At 50.2% G+C, this 16656-nt stretch overlaps 1 protein-coding gene across 2 annotated transcripts in view; it reads right to left on the bottom strand.

Annotated features, from left to right (window-relative positions):
- Nucleotides 1-16656, bottom strand: part of Usp53 (ubiquitin specific peptidase 53) — a 59862-nt gene that overhangs the window by 18663 nt on the left and 24543 nt on the right. Inside the window, exons 1-11 of one of the 2 annotated variants that reach the window (XM_026380540.2) lie at nt 16103-16166; nt 12984-13076; nt 10559-10693; nt 8994-9107; nt 8842-8924; nt 6667-6772; nt 6058-6204; nt 5123-5272; nt 3562-3724; nt 2145-2300; nt 929-1075 (exon numbers count right to left, since the gene is read on the bottom strand). In XM_026380540.2, coding sequence (XP_026236325.2) covers nt 929-1075; nt 2145-2300; nt 3562-3724; nt 5123-5272; nt 6058-6204; nt 6667-6772; nt 8842-8924; nt 8994-9107; nt 10559-10690 — 1198 coding nt within the window. In that variant the 5' untranslated portion in view covers nt 10691-10693; nt 12984-13076; nt 16103-16166. Of the gene's footprint in view, nt 1-928; nt 1076-2144; nt 2301-3561; nt 3725-5122; nt 5273-6057; nt 6205-6666; nt 6773-8841; nt 8925-8993; nt 9108-10558; nt 10694-12983; nt 13077-16102; nt 16167-16656 lie in introns of those variants that run through there. The other variant, XM_026380539.2, reaches the window with a different exon arrangement.

Here is a 16656-nt window from a genome sequence, read left to right as displayed (position 1 = left end):
CCCTTCAAAAAGAAATGCTAGGTGGTCGCCCGGAGGACGGAAGTCAGTCACAGTCTGCTGTGAGATTAAAGGCCTTCACCAGTGCTCATTCATGCTCACTGAGAAGCACTGGAAAAAGAGATGGCCCACAAGGGCTGAGCACTCACCTAGCACGTGGGAGGCCCTGGGTTCCATCCTCAGCACCACGTAAAAATAACTAAATAAAGCGAAGGTATTGTGTCCTTCTACAACTAAAACCTAAACTAAAAAAAAAAAAAGCCCACAAGGCGGACCACAAAGAAGTTTTTTAAAAAAAATATCTCACAATCAACAAAAGTCCTAATACTTTCCATCTCACACACTGCAAAGCCCCAAACATCTGGCAAGCTGCTGCTGCTGCTGCTGCTGCGAGCAGAGATGGAGCTCAGGCCAGTGTGTAGGCCGTGGGGTCCAGGGGGCAGTGCAGCTGTGGCCGCCCACCAGGCCGGGCAGAGCTGCCACGGCGACTCCCCAGGTGCCACACCCGGTGACCAGCACACAAGGCGGCAGGAGAGCACCTGTGTGCGTCTGTCTGCACCAGCTCAAGGACGCCTCGTCCAGAAGGAAGAACACAAGGCCAGAGAGCAGCCTGTGAGAGGCGAAGGCCCGTGAACACAGGTAGGGCCAGAGCCGTCCCTTGTGCAACCCCCTTGCAGTCTCACGTGCCACATGAGGGAACACGCTTGCTACGAAAGGTGAAAACATGGAAACCGGAACACAGTCCCAGCTTAGGCTTGAGTGGGCCTTCTAGGTTGGGTACAGGTGTACTGAAGAACTCGTGCTGAGAAACACACCGACACACAAAACGTGCACACAGGCACTGGTCCACTGCCGTTCCCAAGCTACAGAATTCCATTTCAGAAGGAGACTTCGGGCAGTGTCTTCAAGGGAAGTGCGCATCTGGACTCACCTCTGTGCCGGGCCGTGTCCTTCCTCTGTGCCTGCTCGAGAGCTCTCCACTGGGCAGAAAGCAAGCTTCTCTGCCGCCTGGCTCTCAGAGCACACTCTCTGGAGATGTCTTTCACCTTTTCCCTTTGATCACCATGGCTTAGCTTAACTGCAAAAGAAACATCCTACAGTGGCAGGTCATTTCCAAACTGTTCAACAAAAGTAAACATTCAGCTAAAACTGCTGATCCTATATTTAAAACCACCACCTCAAGTACACAACGAACTCATTTTCGGCCTAACTACACACTTGCTGACTTCTCCTGACCCCTGGAGACGGTTTCTTTCAACACTTCTGAGAGAGACCCTGGAGTGAGTGAAAAGAAAAAAGAAATGTGCCATCAAAATAATAAGGACACAGGTGACCGCCTGGACCCCGCTTGTGGGCACGGCTCTGCAGGTCTTGCTCTCTGAATTTTTTGAAATGGGCAGGGTCACTATCCCCATTTCAGTTAAGGAAATGGAGCCCTGAGAAATCAGAAGCGAGTCCACATTCCTACGGCTCGAGAACAGAGCGTGGACCAAGCTTGGCTGCTTCAGCACAAGCTCAGGCGGCTAACGGAGGAGAACCAAAGGACACGAAGACCACACCATCCTGACCACGGGGAAAGGGTTGGGGGGAACCCGGGCTGTGCTGTGGGTCAGGGCTCCCAGGGCCACCCACGGAGGACTCCAGGTGCCCCCTTCCTAGCTGCAGGGCCACAGGCACTGGCAGACATGATTTCATCAGCATGTTTAGAAGCTGCTCCGAAGTCCCCCTGAACGCCCACATGACTCGGTTTTCCTATTTCTAAATCCTAACTACACATAGTGCAGCAGCAGCAGCAGCTTGCCAGACGTTTCACTTAGGACGAAAATTGCAAGATGTGCCTTGTGGGAATCAAAATCATGGATGACGACAAGCGGGAGTGAACACAGGCAGAGTGATGCGCACCTCGCCCCTCGGCTGCACTCGCCAACAGCACCTGAGAGCCTGGCACACCACTGTCTGGGCCTGGGCCTGAGGAGGGCCCAGTCACAGCTGTCCAGCAACTTGCCAGTCTCGGCTGGCCCCAGCCTGGAGTCTACCCGCCAGTCTCTCCCGGGCCAGGAAGGCCAGCTGAGCACCATGCACCAGGTCTCAGGAACTCGGTGAGAAGGACAGGGGAAAGCGAGGCAGAGGAGCCACCACAGACGTACCTGCTCCTCTCCCTCCGCTTGCTTGAACGGGGCTCCGATTAAATGACGACACCTCACTCTGAGGGTTCTGACCTCCTCTCAGTTCTCCGTGACCGTGACCGGTACACTCATTTTCTTTGCAACTATCTGACTTATGAATTGTAGACTTTTCACATCCTTAAAAAGAGAAACAAAAATGTATCATTTTCTTCCTTTGCATTAGGAGAAAAGATGCTGGCATCACTTTTTTGGGGGTTGGGTACCAGGGACTGAACTCAGAGGCGCTCCACCACTGAGCCACATCCCCAGCCCTATTTTGTATTTTATTTAGGTAGCTTGCTACCTCACTTTTGCTGAGGCTGGCTTTGAACTCATGATCCTCCTGCCTCAGCCTCCTGAGCCATTGGGATACAGGCATGCGCCCCCGTGCCCAGCTGCCTGCTCACTCCTGCAGACACTGCTAGCACTGAGGGCAGAACTACTTCACACTTCTCTGCTCCACACTCTGGAGGGCCCTAGGCCCAGTCTACCCAATCACCAGAAAGCTCAATATTTACCACTAGGAGGCGCTACCAGCGAGGCAGCCTAGGCACCTGTGACCAGGATAGCGGGTGATCCTCCAGGTGCCCTGGGCCCACTGATGATGGTGGGTGACCCTACAGTTGCCCTGGGGCCACTAAAGGGAGTGTGGGTGACCCTACAAGTGCCTAGGGCCACTGACAGGAGATGGTGGGTGACCTATAGTTGCCCAGGGGTCACTGACGGGGTGATGGGTGAACCTACAAGTGCTCTGGGGCCACTGACAGGGGATGGTGGGTGACACTACAGGTGTTCAGGGGCCACTGATGGGGGATGGTGGGTGACACTACAGGTGTTCAGGGGCCACTTATGGATGGTGGGTGACCCCTAGGTGCTCCAGAGCCAACACAGGGTAGTAACCCCTAAATGTGCTATGGGACCAATGACACACAAAGGCTCCTTCTAAAGGCTACAAAGGGCTGGGTGTGGCCAGTGGCAGAGCCCTGAATGGCATGTAAGGCCCTGGGTTCCGGCCCAAGCACTGTAAATAAAAACAGTAAAAATGAACAAAGCACACTAGAAGGTCCTGAACCCCATTACTGAAACCCAATTTTCAAGTTATTCTCTCCCCACCCTGCCTCTACACACACACACACTGGGGACTGAAGCCAGGGATGCTCTTCAATTGAGCCTCATCCACAGCCTCCACCTGCCCTTTTTATTTTATACTGACAACAGAACCTTGCTAAGTTGCTGAGGCTGGCTTGAACCCACCATCCTCCTGCCTCGGCCTCCTGAGTAGCTGGGGCCATAAAAGTGGCCACTATACCCAGGCTCAATGTTCACTTATATCCAGTGTAAATATTCCTAGTTGATTCTGATAATAGAAAAACACCAAAAAGTTTTTTAAAAGAATTACCCATATTTTCTGCAACAGATTTGTAATGTGACCAGGTGACCACCTGCCTGAGAGCATCTTCAGTGGAAACTGCCGTGCCGTCTGGGTTGGCGTAAAACAAGAGCAGCGGCTGGAAGTGACCCCGGGTGCATTTGGAGACCACGTCTTTCCACCTAGCTCCAACCTTTGCAGAGCACAAGGGACAGAAACAAAAGGGAAGCCCGTGGTCAGCGAGTACATGGAGCAGGAGTGGACGAGCATCTCAAGAGCACTGCAGGCATTCCGAGCCAGCAGCCCCTTGGCATACCAACCAGCATCTTGCAAGGACGACACATAGAGGGTGTCATGCCTGTTCCTCTGGAATTTGACGGGGTGACTCGGTAGGCTTTCTATCCGAAGAGGTGTTATTAAAGTTTAAAAAGATTTCCATGTAAGTGGCTGATCTTTTTTTTTTTTTTTTTTTTTAATCATTGCTGCTGTATCTCTTTTATTTCCTGGATGGGAAATAAAATACATCCTCAAATATATGGAATAAGTAACACTTTCAGGGTTGACTGGCATCCTAGCATATGTGACACTGTAAGTTAGGCTGACTGACTTTTGACAAGGATTCAAGGCCACTCGGTGGAGAAACAGAAGCAGGTCTGCTCCACAAATGGGGCTGGAAGCTGGACAGCCAGCCAGGGGAGAAGAGCTCTGGCCCACTGCCCCAAGGAAAAACCAACACCAACTATAAAACGTCCAGAGAGAAATAACCGAGAAAATCTTTACAACATGTGGACAGCAAAGATTAGAACCAAATGAACGGTAGAAGAAAATTTTAACAAAATGGACTTTGTTAAAATTAATTAATGACTTCTGCTCTTGCAAAGACACACTGCTAAGCTTTAAAATAAGCAATAAAAATCTAATAAAGAACTGGTGTAGAGAATAAAGAATTTCTCCAGCTTATTAGTAAGAAGACAATCCAACTGGAAATGATTTTTACCAACAGCCTTAACACTTTTCTAATACCTGATAGTGTAGATTTTGATCAACAGCCTTGGTATTTTCCAATACCTGATTAACACAGATCAGTGCCCCTACCCAGTAGCTATACAAGCCCCTAGACTAGTGCACTTAAGTGGTAATCTGCTGTCAGATGGCCCCCTCGGGCCCAGCCAGGCTTTTTTCTTCTCACTTTAAATAATTCCTTTCTTTCATTGTCTATAGATTTCATTCTTTGAATTCTATGAGACAAGAATCCAAAAAGAAACTGGTGATAGACTACTGGGGTCTGCTTCAATCCCAACAGGCACAGCCCAACACTGTGAAGAATCCGGCTCTGCTGGCTATGGCCGGTGGAGCTGGCGCCAGCAGGCATTTCCTGCTGTGACTGGCTGCCAACACCAAAGAGCTTTCTCAGCCACAGAGGCCTGCGCCTTGTGCAGACCCGCTCGCCCGCAGACGCAGAGAATCTGGTTTCATCTCAAACCCGGTTTCACTATTACTTCATGTAATAATGCCATCATGTTGTATAGTTTTATAATTTATTCCTAAAAAGAACTACCAAAATAGTTCTCCCAGCTAGTGAAAGCCTCACCTCTTTCACATTTGCATCATCAAAAAACACCCACTTGGAGCTCTTGGTGTGGAAGGCGAAGGCACAGTAGTGTCGGCTGGCGTAGCAGATCAGGCCCACCAGGTGCAGCTCACTGCTCCGGGCGCTCTCGTCAGTGACCCTGTAGAAGAGCTGTTGAGAAACCGGTTGGCACGTTCACCACTAAGTCCTGAGACTCATGAGTCTGTGGAGACTGCGCTCCATCGAGTGCAGGTGGTTTGTGCAGGGCCAGCACATGGCCAGCCCTAACAGACCGTGAGCTCCATCGCACTCCCGGCAAACCACACATGTGAACATATGTTAAAGTATTTTCTGAAGTACACCTATCTAAAGTCTTAACTGTAACATAAACCAATTACAATATATTAAGAGAATAATAGTGAAGCAAATCAAGAGATCAGTGTTACAGGTGGATCTTACATCTTTTTTTTTTTTTTTTTAGAGAGAGAGAGAGAGAGAGCGAGAGAGCGAGAGAGAGAGAATTTTTAATATTTATTTTTTAGTTTTCGGCGGACACAACATCTTTGTTTGTATGTGGTGCTGAGGATCAAACCCGGGCCACACACATGCCAGGCGAGCGTGCTACCACTTGAGCCACATCCCCAGCCCTGAATCTTACATCTTAAAGCCTTTTCCAGGTTAACACTGACTATGGATGAAATCACACTGTCACTGTCATTCAGGGCAAAAGGCATGATGGAGTTTGGTCTGCAACTGAAAGCTATTCTGAGCTTTGTGAGAAAAACATCCCCTCACCTGAGCCAACTAGATCTGTCTGTGCCACACTACCCAGAAATATCAGTATTTTCTTTAAAAGAATCTAGGTTCTAGAAAGCAAAACTATGTGTATCACAACACACAAAGGTGTTTAGAGGAATTTAAAATAAAAGGGAAAAGAAGGAACACAGGTACACTACCCCAGGAAGATAGAGGTGTGTTGCTAGGTTCCGGACGACGTCCTCAGTCAGGTCAGAATGCTCTGAGTCCCAGACCAAACCAATCGTGACAATCTCTGGGCAGTTCATTAAAACACGGCGGATTTTTATTTTTTGGCCACAATTACTCTAAAGAAAAACACAAAAGGCAAGTTTTGAAATTATGCAATTTACGTTATATAAAGACCATCTGAACTCATTTTTTTCCCTGAGAAATTGCTAATCTCTTCTAATAACTGATTAAAAAGGAAGTTTACTTCAAATCAAAATATTCTTTGGTGTTTTTGTAGATGTGTTAAAACAAGAATGTAGCCTAAAGAAAGCAGGTAAAAGCTAGTACTAATATTAGATGAGAAAAGAATATCATTTATCGTGTCTATTCAAAGAAAGAAGAGAAACCTCTTTAAACTCAAGTGCTAAATCCCAGAACTTCCAAAAAATTGAATGGCATGTGCTGCTTTAAATCTCCTGACCACAATACAAGTTTTTAAAAGAAACAGAGCTAGGACAAATGGCTCCTGTGTGGAGCCAGCCTGCGACTTGCACCCCTCAGCTGACCCTGCACGGGGCCCACACCCAGACCCTGCTCACAGGGCACTTCCTGTAGTCGCCGGCTGTGTTGGCTGCTTGCAGCAGTTCCGCAAACATTTCAGGCCTGAAGCGTTCGTGCCTCTCCAGCATTCTCTCAACTTCATTGCTACAAAAAAAAGCAGCAGTCCCAATGTGGCCTGTGGACTGAAAACAGATCAGTACGTGACCCAGGAACATCACGCAGCTGGCCCAGGTGCAGCCGCTTCCCTACCTCACCAGGGCCGAGCCTGGACAATCAACCTCACGTGAATCTCCACGCGGTGGAAACTGCAGCAGGTGCGTGATGAAAAGCCAGGTCAGGTGGGCATGGGCGTGAAGTTGGGCCCCCCACAGGGGCCAGACGCTGGGACCTGAGGCACCCCAGGTAAGCACTAGAGCCCACACTTGGCCCCAACAAGAGAGCAAGATCTCAGGACAGGCTCTGCGTCCCATCCCAGAGACAAGGACACCAACTGCACGAACCCTCAGAAGAAGGCAGAGTCACCACCTGCCTGGCTTTGGCTCCCTTGGGGAGGCTGGTCACACTGACGGAGCCCACAGGCGCCCCATGGGGGTAAGGGTGTCGCCACTCACCTCCCCAGAGTCACTCCTCACATGGGGTGGTGAACACCAGAACAGCTCTCTAACATGCTCAGAGGGACGCGAAGGCAGCACTGTCCACCTGCTCTCCATCCCAGAGTCCGGTTCTGCACAGCCAACAGCTCACGGGGCTTGAGGGCGTCAGCGCCCTCCAGGAGCAAGGCTGGACCTCAGAGCCGGAGGGAGGGACCTCCAGCGCCCTCCAGGAGCACGTCTGGACCTCGGAGCAGTGGCCCACCACACACTCCTGAGGTTGCTGTGCAGTGGCAGACCAGCTTTCCATCCTGACTCACTGCAACCCCAGCTGCCCACTTCTGCTGCTGTTGAGATCAAAATCAACAACTCACACACAGCCTGGCATGTGGCAAGCATCCACAGTCCACGTCCACTGCTCACTCCCAACTAGAGAGGTGCTCTAAACAAGCACATGCGTAAGTGGGCTCCGAGCCTGAGAGCCAGTGGGACCACTGATGGGGTCTCCTTATCTAGTTGCTGCTTGGGGTTGTGCCGTTTTAGAAGCAGAGTAAGATTTCGTAGCCTTTAGTTCCTGGTCTCTCCCCACTCCAATGCCATTCTGTTTTGCGTGCACACTGACAGTGGACTGACCACCCACGGCGACCAACCAGGCCTCAGAGCCTGCTGCCCCACCGGAGCTCCCAGCCCTGCTCGTGGGTGCATGTGAGACACTAAACAGGATGACCTCTGAGAGACACTGCAGAGCTGCGAGCTCAGGTAGGAGCAAAGGGCTAAGGTCTGGCCGGTGCCCTGACTCATGCTTCACCTGCCACACAGAAGCTTCTGCTTCCACGTTCTGAGTCTCTTCACTTTCCACCACACAGCACCTGGGCTCTCAGAAACTTGGGAAATGGCAGAGAGTTCCCAGGGCCATCGGCCACCTCTGGGGTCAGGTCTGGACCTGTCACCAGTTTTTGATCCTGAGACAAGCAGAAGAGCAGCAGGCCGAGGCTGGTGACAAGGCTGAGGCCCCAGACGCCCTGGGTGAGGACGCTCTGGCACCCATCTTCCCTCCCTCAGGAAGGGAGAGCAAGACACTGTCTGCACTCCGCTGACCAGAGTTTGCCATTTGATCTCCCTTCACAGTCCCAAGACCTTGCTAGCAATATAAACAGAGATTCTGAGTAATATTTCGTGCATGTCACTGACACACACAGGCTGAGCACCCTACTCTGAAAATCCAGAATTTGAAATGCTCCAAACTCCAACGCTTCTTGAGCAGTGACGCAGTGCCACCAACAGAAAACTCCAGGCCTGACCTCACGTGACAGGGCACAGTTGCAGCTCAGGCCTGGAGAGCTCTTGTAGAACCACTCGGGCTGTGCAAGAGGTGTACGGACATGAATGGGATCTGTTGTTCAGACTGGGTCCCTCTCCCAGATGCTCACGATGGACACCAGACAGTTCACACTCTGAAATCCAAACAGCTGGTCCCATGCAGTCTGGGTAGGGTAACCACCGGCAAGAGGCTGGAGGAAGCACCGAGGAGAGGTGCTCTACCCCCAGCTGCACAGCAGTCCACACACCGTGACTTACAGAATCAATACCAGGCGCTAGCAGGCACGGCTGCCCGGCTCTTACCAGAGGGCTGTGGTGGAGATGTACCGCACGAACTCCGTGAAAGGCAGAGGATCTGAAGAGGCTCCACAGCTGCGGCACACGCACTAGGGGTGACACACGGGTTAGTCCATGAGTGACCAGGCGAGGCCCCCGCAGGGCAGCTGCTGCCTCACCTGCTCATACAGGGTCATGGCGAACTTCTGGTGGGCTATGCAGGACCTGGAGGTGCACATGTCTGCGTCTCTGCTCGGCACCAGGTGGAAGTGGATCCGCTCCAGGATGTTCTCCTAATTCAAAAACAGACAGTCGGGCTGCCCTTGCAGGAGCACTGCAAAACCTCACACTCGCTGAACCGTCCAGTGTGACACAGGGGCTGGGACAGTCAGTTCCGTGTTCCTCAAAAATCTACTCCCCAACACCAGGGTGGGGGTGGGGGGGAGTAACAGGAGAAATCTCACAAGCAAAAATCTCAAAGTCCTTCCAGAGCCAACCTGCAGTGACCCTTGGCGGCTGACCTGGATTTAATATTAGAAAACACTGCAGTCTCTGCTCCTGGTTTCCTCACCTGTAGAAACTCAGGTGCTTTTTAAAATCCTGCTTGGCCCCACTGGCCAGCTGATACAGCCAGAAACACTGATGGTGGAGAGGGACACCCACTCACAGGAATCCTGAGAAACTGACCACGTGCATTCACTCTCTTAACTGTACCTAGGGGAGCCCACATCTCCCTCCTCTGCCCCAAAACGTCTGAAACTGTTCAATTATTGAAGCCCTGATTTCTGGACACTATGAACTTTGATGAGCAGGTATGTGTAAACTTCACTTAAAAGAAAGTAAAACTAAAGTTCAGTATTGTACAAAACATTTGTTTTAAGAAATGGGTCAAATATAGATAAAAACCACCAAGAGTGCCCATCCCTGAGCATGCCTCTGACACAGGTGGCGGAGCAGGCGAGGCCAGGCTGGCTCCTGCCATGATGGAGACCTGACAGCACAGGCCACTTGTGCCCCAACCCCACATTCCACAGGAACTCGGGCACCCACTGGAGTGCTTTGGGCAGACACTACTTGATAAGTAGGTCTTAATTTGATCTTTGACAAAATGATAGATAAAAAAATCCTATTTAAGGAACGTGAAATACGGCTGTTAAGGAAACATGGGAAGGAGCCGTGGGGTCTGTCCCAGGAGAGTCCACAGAGTGTGTGGGACAGAAACTGGAACGAGGGAGAAGAAAGGCGACATCCCCAGCACAGGGTCAGAGCTGTGACACCCCAGAGCGCCCCCATAGGGAGGCTCTGCAGAGCAACCAGGACGCGCCCCTGCAGTGAGGCCCCAGCCGCTTCCCCAGGGTGGCCACAGCCCTCTCCTCGCCAGGGGATCCACAGGGGATCGCTGCGCATGAGGACCTGTCACTGCTGCGACTCGGCCCAGGGAGGCCACAGGCAGGACACCTGCTTCAGGGACAGGGCTTACAAAGGTCTGTGTTCCAGTGGATAAAGTTTCCAGTACTTTTACGGCCTAACACTCGTAAAAATTAGATTAGCACAAATAATCAAAACCAAATGCTTAACAGAAAACACAGGTGGACCTAAAGTCAGCCTTGAGATGGGCCTTCTGTGGACACACTGACAGCCCTGTCTCAGCTGCGCCTGCTGACAGTGAAGGCGACTCTGCACGGGAGGACCTCACGGAGGACCCTGTAGGAAGACCCCCGCGGCAGGACCCCGCAGCACTTACGAAGCACTCGGCGGCATCGTCCATGAGGCCCAGCTGGAAGCGCTGGGCATCGCGGAAGCTCTCTGCAAGCGCATGCCTGACGTTGTCGGAGGGCAGGGCTTTCTCCCGGCTGTGCTGAAACTGCGCGAACATCGTCTGCAAGAGGCAGCGAGGACAGTGGTGCCTTGGTGCCAGTGACCACGAGCACCGAGCAATGTCACGACCTGGAGACACTCAGGCGAAACACAGAACCGCCGCTTGCTCCAAGGTCCACACACACATCAATTACTAGGGAAATGCAGCGCAGGCTGGCGGCTTCCACACCAAAGGTCCACTCGCAGCAGAGGAACCCTGCCCACGGCCCAGCAGAAAGCCGGCAGGAGCAGGCAGAGACAAGCTGCTCTGCGCCCACAGGCTGCCATGTACCCACGGTGGAACCGAACCCGCCAGCCAGGAAGAGCAGGAACCTACTTTCAAAAATGCAAAAGTGCATGTTGTAAGAGTCAGAAAAGAGCTCATGATTACTTTAAATACTTAAGAAAAGCCACCCCAAGTTGTCAATTTCCAGTCTTAGAGAATACTTTTAACATAAATCCAAGAAGCAATAAAACATCATTCAAGAATGTGAAAGTGTAGGTATGACTTTAGGTTTCTATTTTCTTTACTGAATTTAAGCAAAAAATAAACAAAAAAGACAAGCTTGTGAGTAAGCTGAGTTGCGGTGACCAACTCCTGGGGAAGGAGGTCACAGAGCAGAGATCTTCAGAGGCAACCCCCGAATAAGAGCCCATCTGGTGCGGAAGCTCAGGGGGTTGGTCCCTCCAGGTCTCCAAAGCCAATGCACAGTCAGGCCAGGCGAGTAATTAAAGAATCTGCTCTGGCCAGGGCTGTAGCTCAATGGTAGACTGCTTGCTTAAAATGCATGGGTCTGAGTTCAATCCCCAGCAGCATCACCAAAAAATAAATAAATAAATAATCTGTTCTCTACTGCTGAAAATTTTATTAATAGAATAAGAAACTTAAAAATAAAGACTCAAATACTATTAGGCAGCCGGGACTACAGTTACTTAAGACACTCTAACAGCTATAATCATGAGTGCTGGACTCAGGCAAGCAGCACTCTGGGTGAGGTGCTGGTCCCCCAGGCCTTCTGTGACATGCCCTCCTGCCTGCCAGTGTCCATGGTCCCACCTGCACAGGAGCTGCCGTCCAGTCATGCCAATGAGCCATCACATCTAACAGTGGGACAAGGAAGGGCAGGTAAAAATAAAAACTGCAGAGAGAGAAGGGAATGCAGGTGACAGCTGAGGCCTGCTGGGGGCGCGTTAGGGACACGGCCTTTCCTGCCCAGGGCCATCAGGCAGGCCTCACTGACAGAAGCGGACCTGGGGAAATGCACCAAGAAAGCAGCGTGCGAGCTCAGGAGCAGAGAAGGTCAGCAGGCAGTGGCCACAGTGGCCAGCCAGTGCTTGGGGGTGGGGGCATGGGACAGGGGAGGGTGGAAACTCGGTGACACAGAGGGGCAGGATGCTCAGACGCCCTGCAGAGTACATAAACTGACACCATGATCTGACGAGGCTGATTCTTTGCCTTGTAACAAGGACACCCCACCACATGTGAAAGAAGACAAGATAAAATGTCCTCTTGGGCCATTTATTCAAAAAGCCTTTCAGGAACAAGAAAATCTAAGACATGGAATTTTTTTGTTTTGTTTTTAATTTTATGTTCCTGTGTAAACATGTGTGTGTCTTCATTAAGAATATTTTAGAACCTAAAAGAACAAAACATATTTATCTTTAAAATGTGTTCATCCAATCTTAAATTCTTGGGCAAAAGATTTTCAGTCACAAAATGGAATTCTCCACAGGACCCTGTTTCTGCCATCATCTACCTTCTCTCCATCCCAGCCAGACAGCCTGCTTCACGTGCCATGCAGAGTGACCCCGTATCTGGCCACCCACCAGAGGCAGCCATGATTTGCATCAGGGCCTTGGAAGCCCCGCGCAACCTGAGCTCAGGCCAGATGTTGACTACCCTCAACAAACTCCGCAAGCTCAGCCCTGAAAACGCTGGCTTTGACCGGACTCTGCCATCAGGTGAATGGCTCACCCCTGTTCCCCACGGACTCCCTCCTGGGGACGGTCTGAATGCAGGACCTGTGATCACATCAAGCGGCTGCAGGTCCATGTGGGTGACATCCAGAACCCCCACCTTCCTCACAGCATGGTGCCTGCCTCCCAACAGACAGCAGGGAGTCAGTCAGCAGCCTGGCCCTGCTCCAGGAGGCACTCTGGGCAGGAAGGAGCAGAAACACCCGCAGAGGTGTCTGCAAGCCCACTTGACCACACACTCTCACTGCCAAGGACTGACCAAATATGTCAACTATCAAAGTTAAATTTTTGGAGAAATAATTGATAATAATTTTTCATATCTATTAAAATGTTACCTTCAGTGCACAAAATATGCAGGCTTCTCCCTGACAGACATGTCCAGTCAGAACCCGTAAGCTTCGCCGGAATATGTCCAACTGCCATAAGACCTAAGAACAGAGGCGAAGGAAAAAGGAGCAGTGAGACTTTGCTCACAATGAAAAACTTGGATATCTGGAGAGTTGCAAAAGGTTGATAAGGAGCTTCTTGATCTCCGTACATAAACAGCGGTGCACAACCACTGAACAGCAGCAAGTATAAGACCCACTGTGCGCACACAGAAGATGGAGCAGAACACGCTCACTGACTCACGGAGAAATCAAAACAGGCACAGAGCAACGGAGAACTCACTACCGGTCAAGACCTACTATGAACAAGCAGCACAGGGTGCTGAGAGGAAGGCCTGGCAGTGAGCTGGACGAGGAGGTGGGGACGGTACCTGGAACAACTGCACTCGAGGAGGAAACACAGTAGGCCATAACGCCAGGTGGACCGAGGGGAGGTGGGCCTGCAGGGGCCAGGACAGAGGTGACAGGAGCATGGTGGGCACACGCACAGAATGCCACCTACGTTCTCAACTACTCACTAACTAAAGGAATATTTCAGAATTTCCCTTTGAAGGTTGCCTTCTCTCTCTCCACACTGGTGTACTTTAGTTGTGCATCCACTGGGATTTGTTGTTACATACTGTACCTGCACACAAAATAACAATACCACCCGGCTAATATTCCTCCCCAGCACCTGCCCCTCACCTCCCACCTCCTACCTTTGGTCCCTCTCCTCTGTGGCTCTCCCTTTGATTTTCATGAGAGTCTCTTTCCCCCATCTTTCTTTTCTTTTAGCTTTCACATATGAGAGAACATATACGGCCGTTGGCCCTTCTGAATTTAACTTATCTCACGTAAACACAATGGTCTCAAGTTCCTCCCATTTTCCTGAAAATGACATACTTTCACTCAATGGATAAATAAAACTCCGTTGTGTCTTTTCACATTTTCTTTACCCATTTATCCCCTGATGGACACCTAGGCTGGTTCCATAGTTGGGCCACCATGAAATGTGCTGCTACACTGTGTGCAAATACTCTGTAGTATGACGACTTGGATTCTTTAGGATCAACACCGAGGAGCGGTGTAGCTGGGCCAGATGGTGGTTCCGTGACTAGTCTTTTGAGGAACCTCCACACTGCCTTTCATAGTGGCTGAAACTAACGCAATATGATCAATCCATTTATCAATCATAAAAACTTGACTGTTTTGCTAAGCCCTTGGTAATGTTTAGAAACTTCCCTTCCTGTCATCTCTCATCACACTGTAAAGCCAACCACACTGAACCCATTCCGCCCACAAGGAGCTTGGGATGAGGGCAGGAGCTGCCAATGCAGAGCAGCTATGGTCAGCCGCACCCCAAGGGCAGGCCTTCAGCTTCCAATTCTTGTTCACTACTACCAACTTCAGGTCAGACTTGGGCAAAATACTTCCTAAGACTCAGCTTTCTCAGTAAATTGATGACAAACACAATATCTACTCTAGGGGCCACTGTGAAGACTGAACTGGGTCACTTGGGGCTAGGCACAGTGTGGACACCATGTGCGTCAGCAGCCCTGTGGTGCAGGCCGCGGCTCTGTCTAGATGTGCATCAGCAACCATGCACGCACACCACCGCACCAGCTGCTTCCCGCTTGCTCACACCTCCCCAGGGGTAAGGGAGGACAAGTATGGGCCCCCATTAAGTGTTCTGGTTTCTTTTTTTTTTTGAATATTAAGGCCACTTCATGAGGTTAACCTGTGGAATCATCCCAAACATCCCAGCCAACCCTTTCTCCAGGCACAGGGTAAAAATAGAAATGGGGTGGACCCAAGCAGAGGTTCCAGGTGAGTGCAAACTCAAGGGTAAAAGGGCGCAGCCAGTTAGAAGGCCGCGGCAGACCAACAGCGCTGTACTTTTCCAAGTCCTGTCACAGGTTCTGACCAGTGGCACCAGTGCTTTTCCAAGACCTGCTCAGTACAGATTTTGACCAACAGTTCTGGCACTTATTCAATACCAGTTTAGCACAGATTTTGACCAAGAGCATCGGTACTTTTCCAAGAACTGATTAGCCACATCATTGCCCTTTCCCAGAGCTACATAAGCCTCTGCTCTAGTACACTGGATGGAAATGTGCTTGCTACCAGGTCCCCTCTCAACTTGTGGGAGTTCCTTTTTTCTTCTCTAATAAATCCTATCCTTTCACTTTTGCCTACCATGACTGTCCATGGGTTTCATTCTTTGAATCTGAGAGGCAAAAATGCGGAAATTGGCAGTGAGCTGCTGAGGTCTGCTGCAGCACTGCAGGGCATGGCCCTCATGACGAGCTGCCAACAGGTCACTCCACAGCAGTGGAGAAGAACCCAGCTTTGCCCCTGCAACCTCGGAGCCACCCCTGCCTTGACTGGCTGCCAGTGCTAAGGTGGGCTCTCTGGCCTGCAGAGGCAGAAGCAGACAGCTGGCTTCAGCTCACGCACTGGCTGCTCAGGCAGCCGAGTCTACCCAGCTGGTGCACCTCCTGGCAGAGGTACACACCTGGCAAGTGCTGCCCATTGGATGCAGTAGGAGAATTTTAAGTTACAGAAAAAGCATTTTAAATTTTTTTAAACAAAACTTTTCTGTACATTATTCAACATAATAATGTACAGAATGTGTGAAGCCTGTTTTGCTAGTCTCTATCAAAAATAATTATTCTAAGTAGTTAATCTTTATCCTATTTCTTTTTTAAATGATTATATTATACTATTAAAAAATTTGAAGTCTAAACTAGTTGGTGGACTACTTTTTAGCAATATGAACTTTTGTTTTTCATTACCTTCACACAGCAATTTAACATGGAGACTAAAAAAATTAATGCATTTAACATACATATTGCTTATTCCTAAAACGTCAATATAGATACACACACTTAATGAAGAAACACAAACCTTTTGTCAAATTCCTCCTTACAATAATTTAAAGACTAACACTGAGAAATGGCATATAAATTTACTTTCTGACATATCAAGACCACCCCTTCCTTACCAGGGATTGAACCCGGGGTGCCCAACCATGGAGCCACACCCCTAGTGCTTTTCCTTTTTATATTTTGAGACAGGGTCTTGCTTACCAGCTGAGGCTGGCCTTGAACTTGTGATCCTCTTGCTCAGGCTCCCGAGTCGCTTGGATCACAGGCATATGCCACTGTGCCCAGCTGAAACCCATCCTCTTTAATAATGTCTGCTTTTAGTATTTTCTTGCAAAATGTATGCCACAATTTATTTCTTAGTAGTATTTAAAAACATTTCCCAAACTGCATACTAACATGAATGCTGATTTTCTAAAACGACAGAAAGTCCATCTGAAGTACTGTTTTGTCAGCGAGGTGGTTTGCAAACCAGGCTCTGCAGCCAGGAGAAGCCTCGGGAAGCCTCGGGAAGCCTCGGGAAGCCCTGGGAGCTGGCAGGTGGCTGGGAGACAGGCAGAGCTGGGAAGAGCTGAAAGGACTCCAGGAGCAAGGCACAGAACTCTGTGGACCAGGGACGTGCTGCTCCCAGGGGCCCCCGAAAACTGCAAGACTCAGAGAACATCAGCTGAAGAAGAAAGAGTCTCAAGAGAAACTGAGCCCAGATAAGCAGGACAGGGTCCTGCCAAATCACCACTGGCAGGAAAGTGGCCAACCTG

Source organism: Urocitellus parryii, chromosome 10 (assembly GCF_045843805.1).
Source record: "Urocitellus parryii isolate mUroPar1 chromosome 10, mUroPar1.hap1, whole genome shotgun sequence".
Taxonomy (NCBI): Eukaryota; Metazoa; Chordata; class Mammalia; order Rodentia; family Sciuridae; genus Urocitellus; species Urocitellus parryii.
The sequence above is the reverse complement of the archived record's forward strand: the minus strand, read 5'-3'. Positions and strand labels throughout refer to the sequence as shown.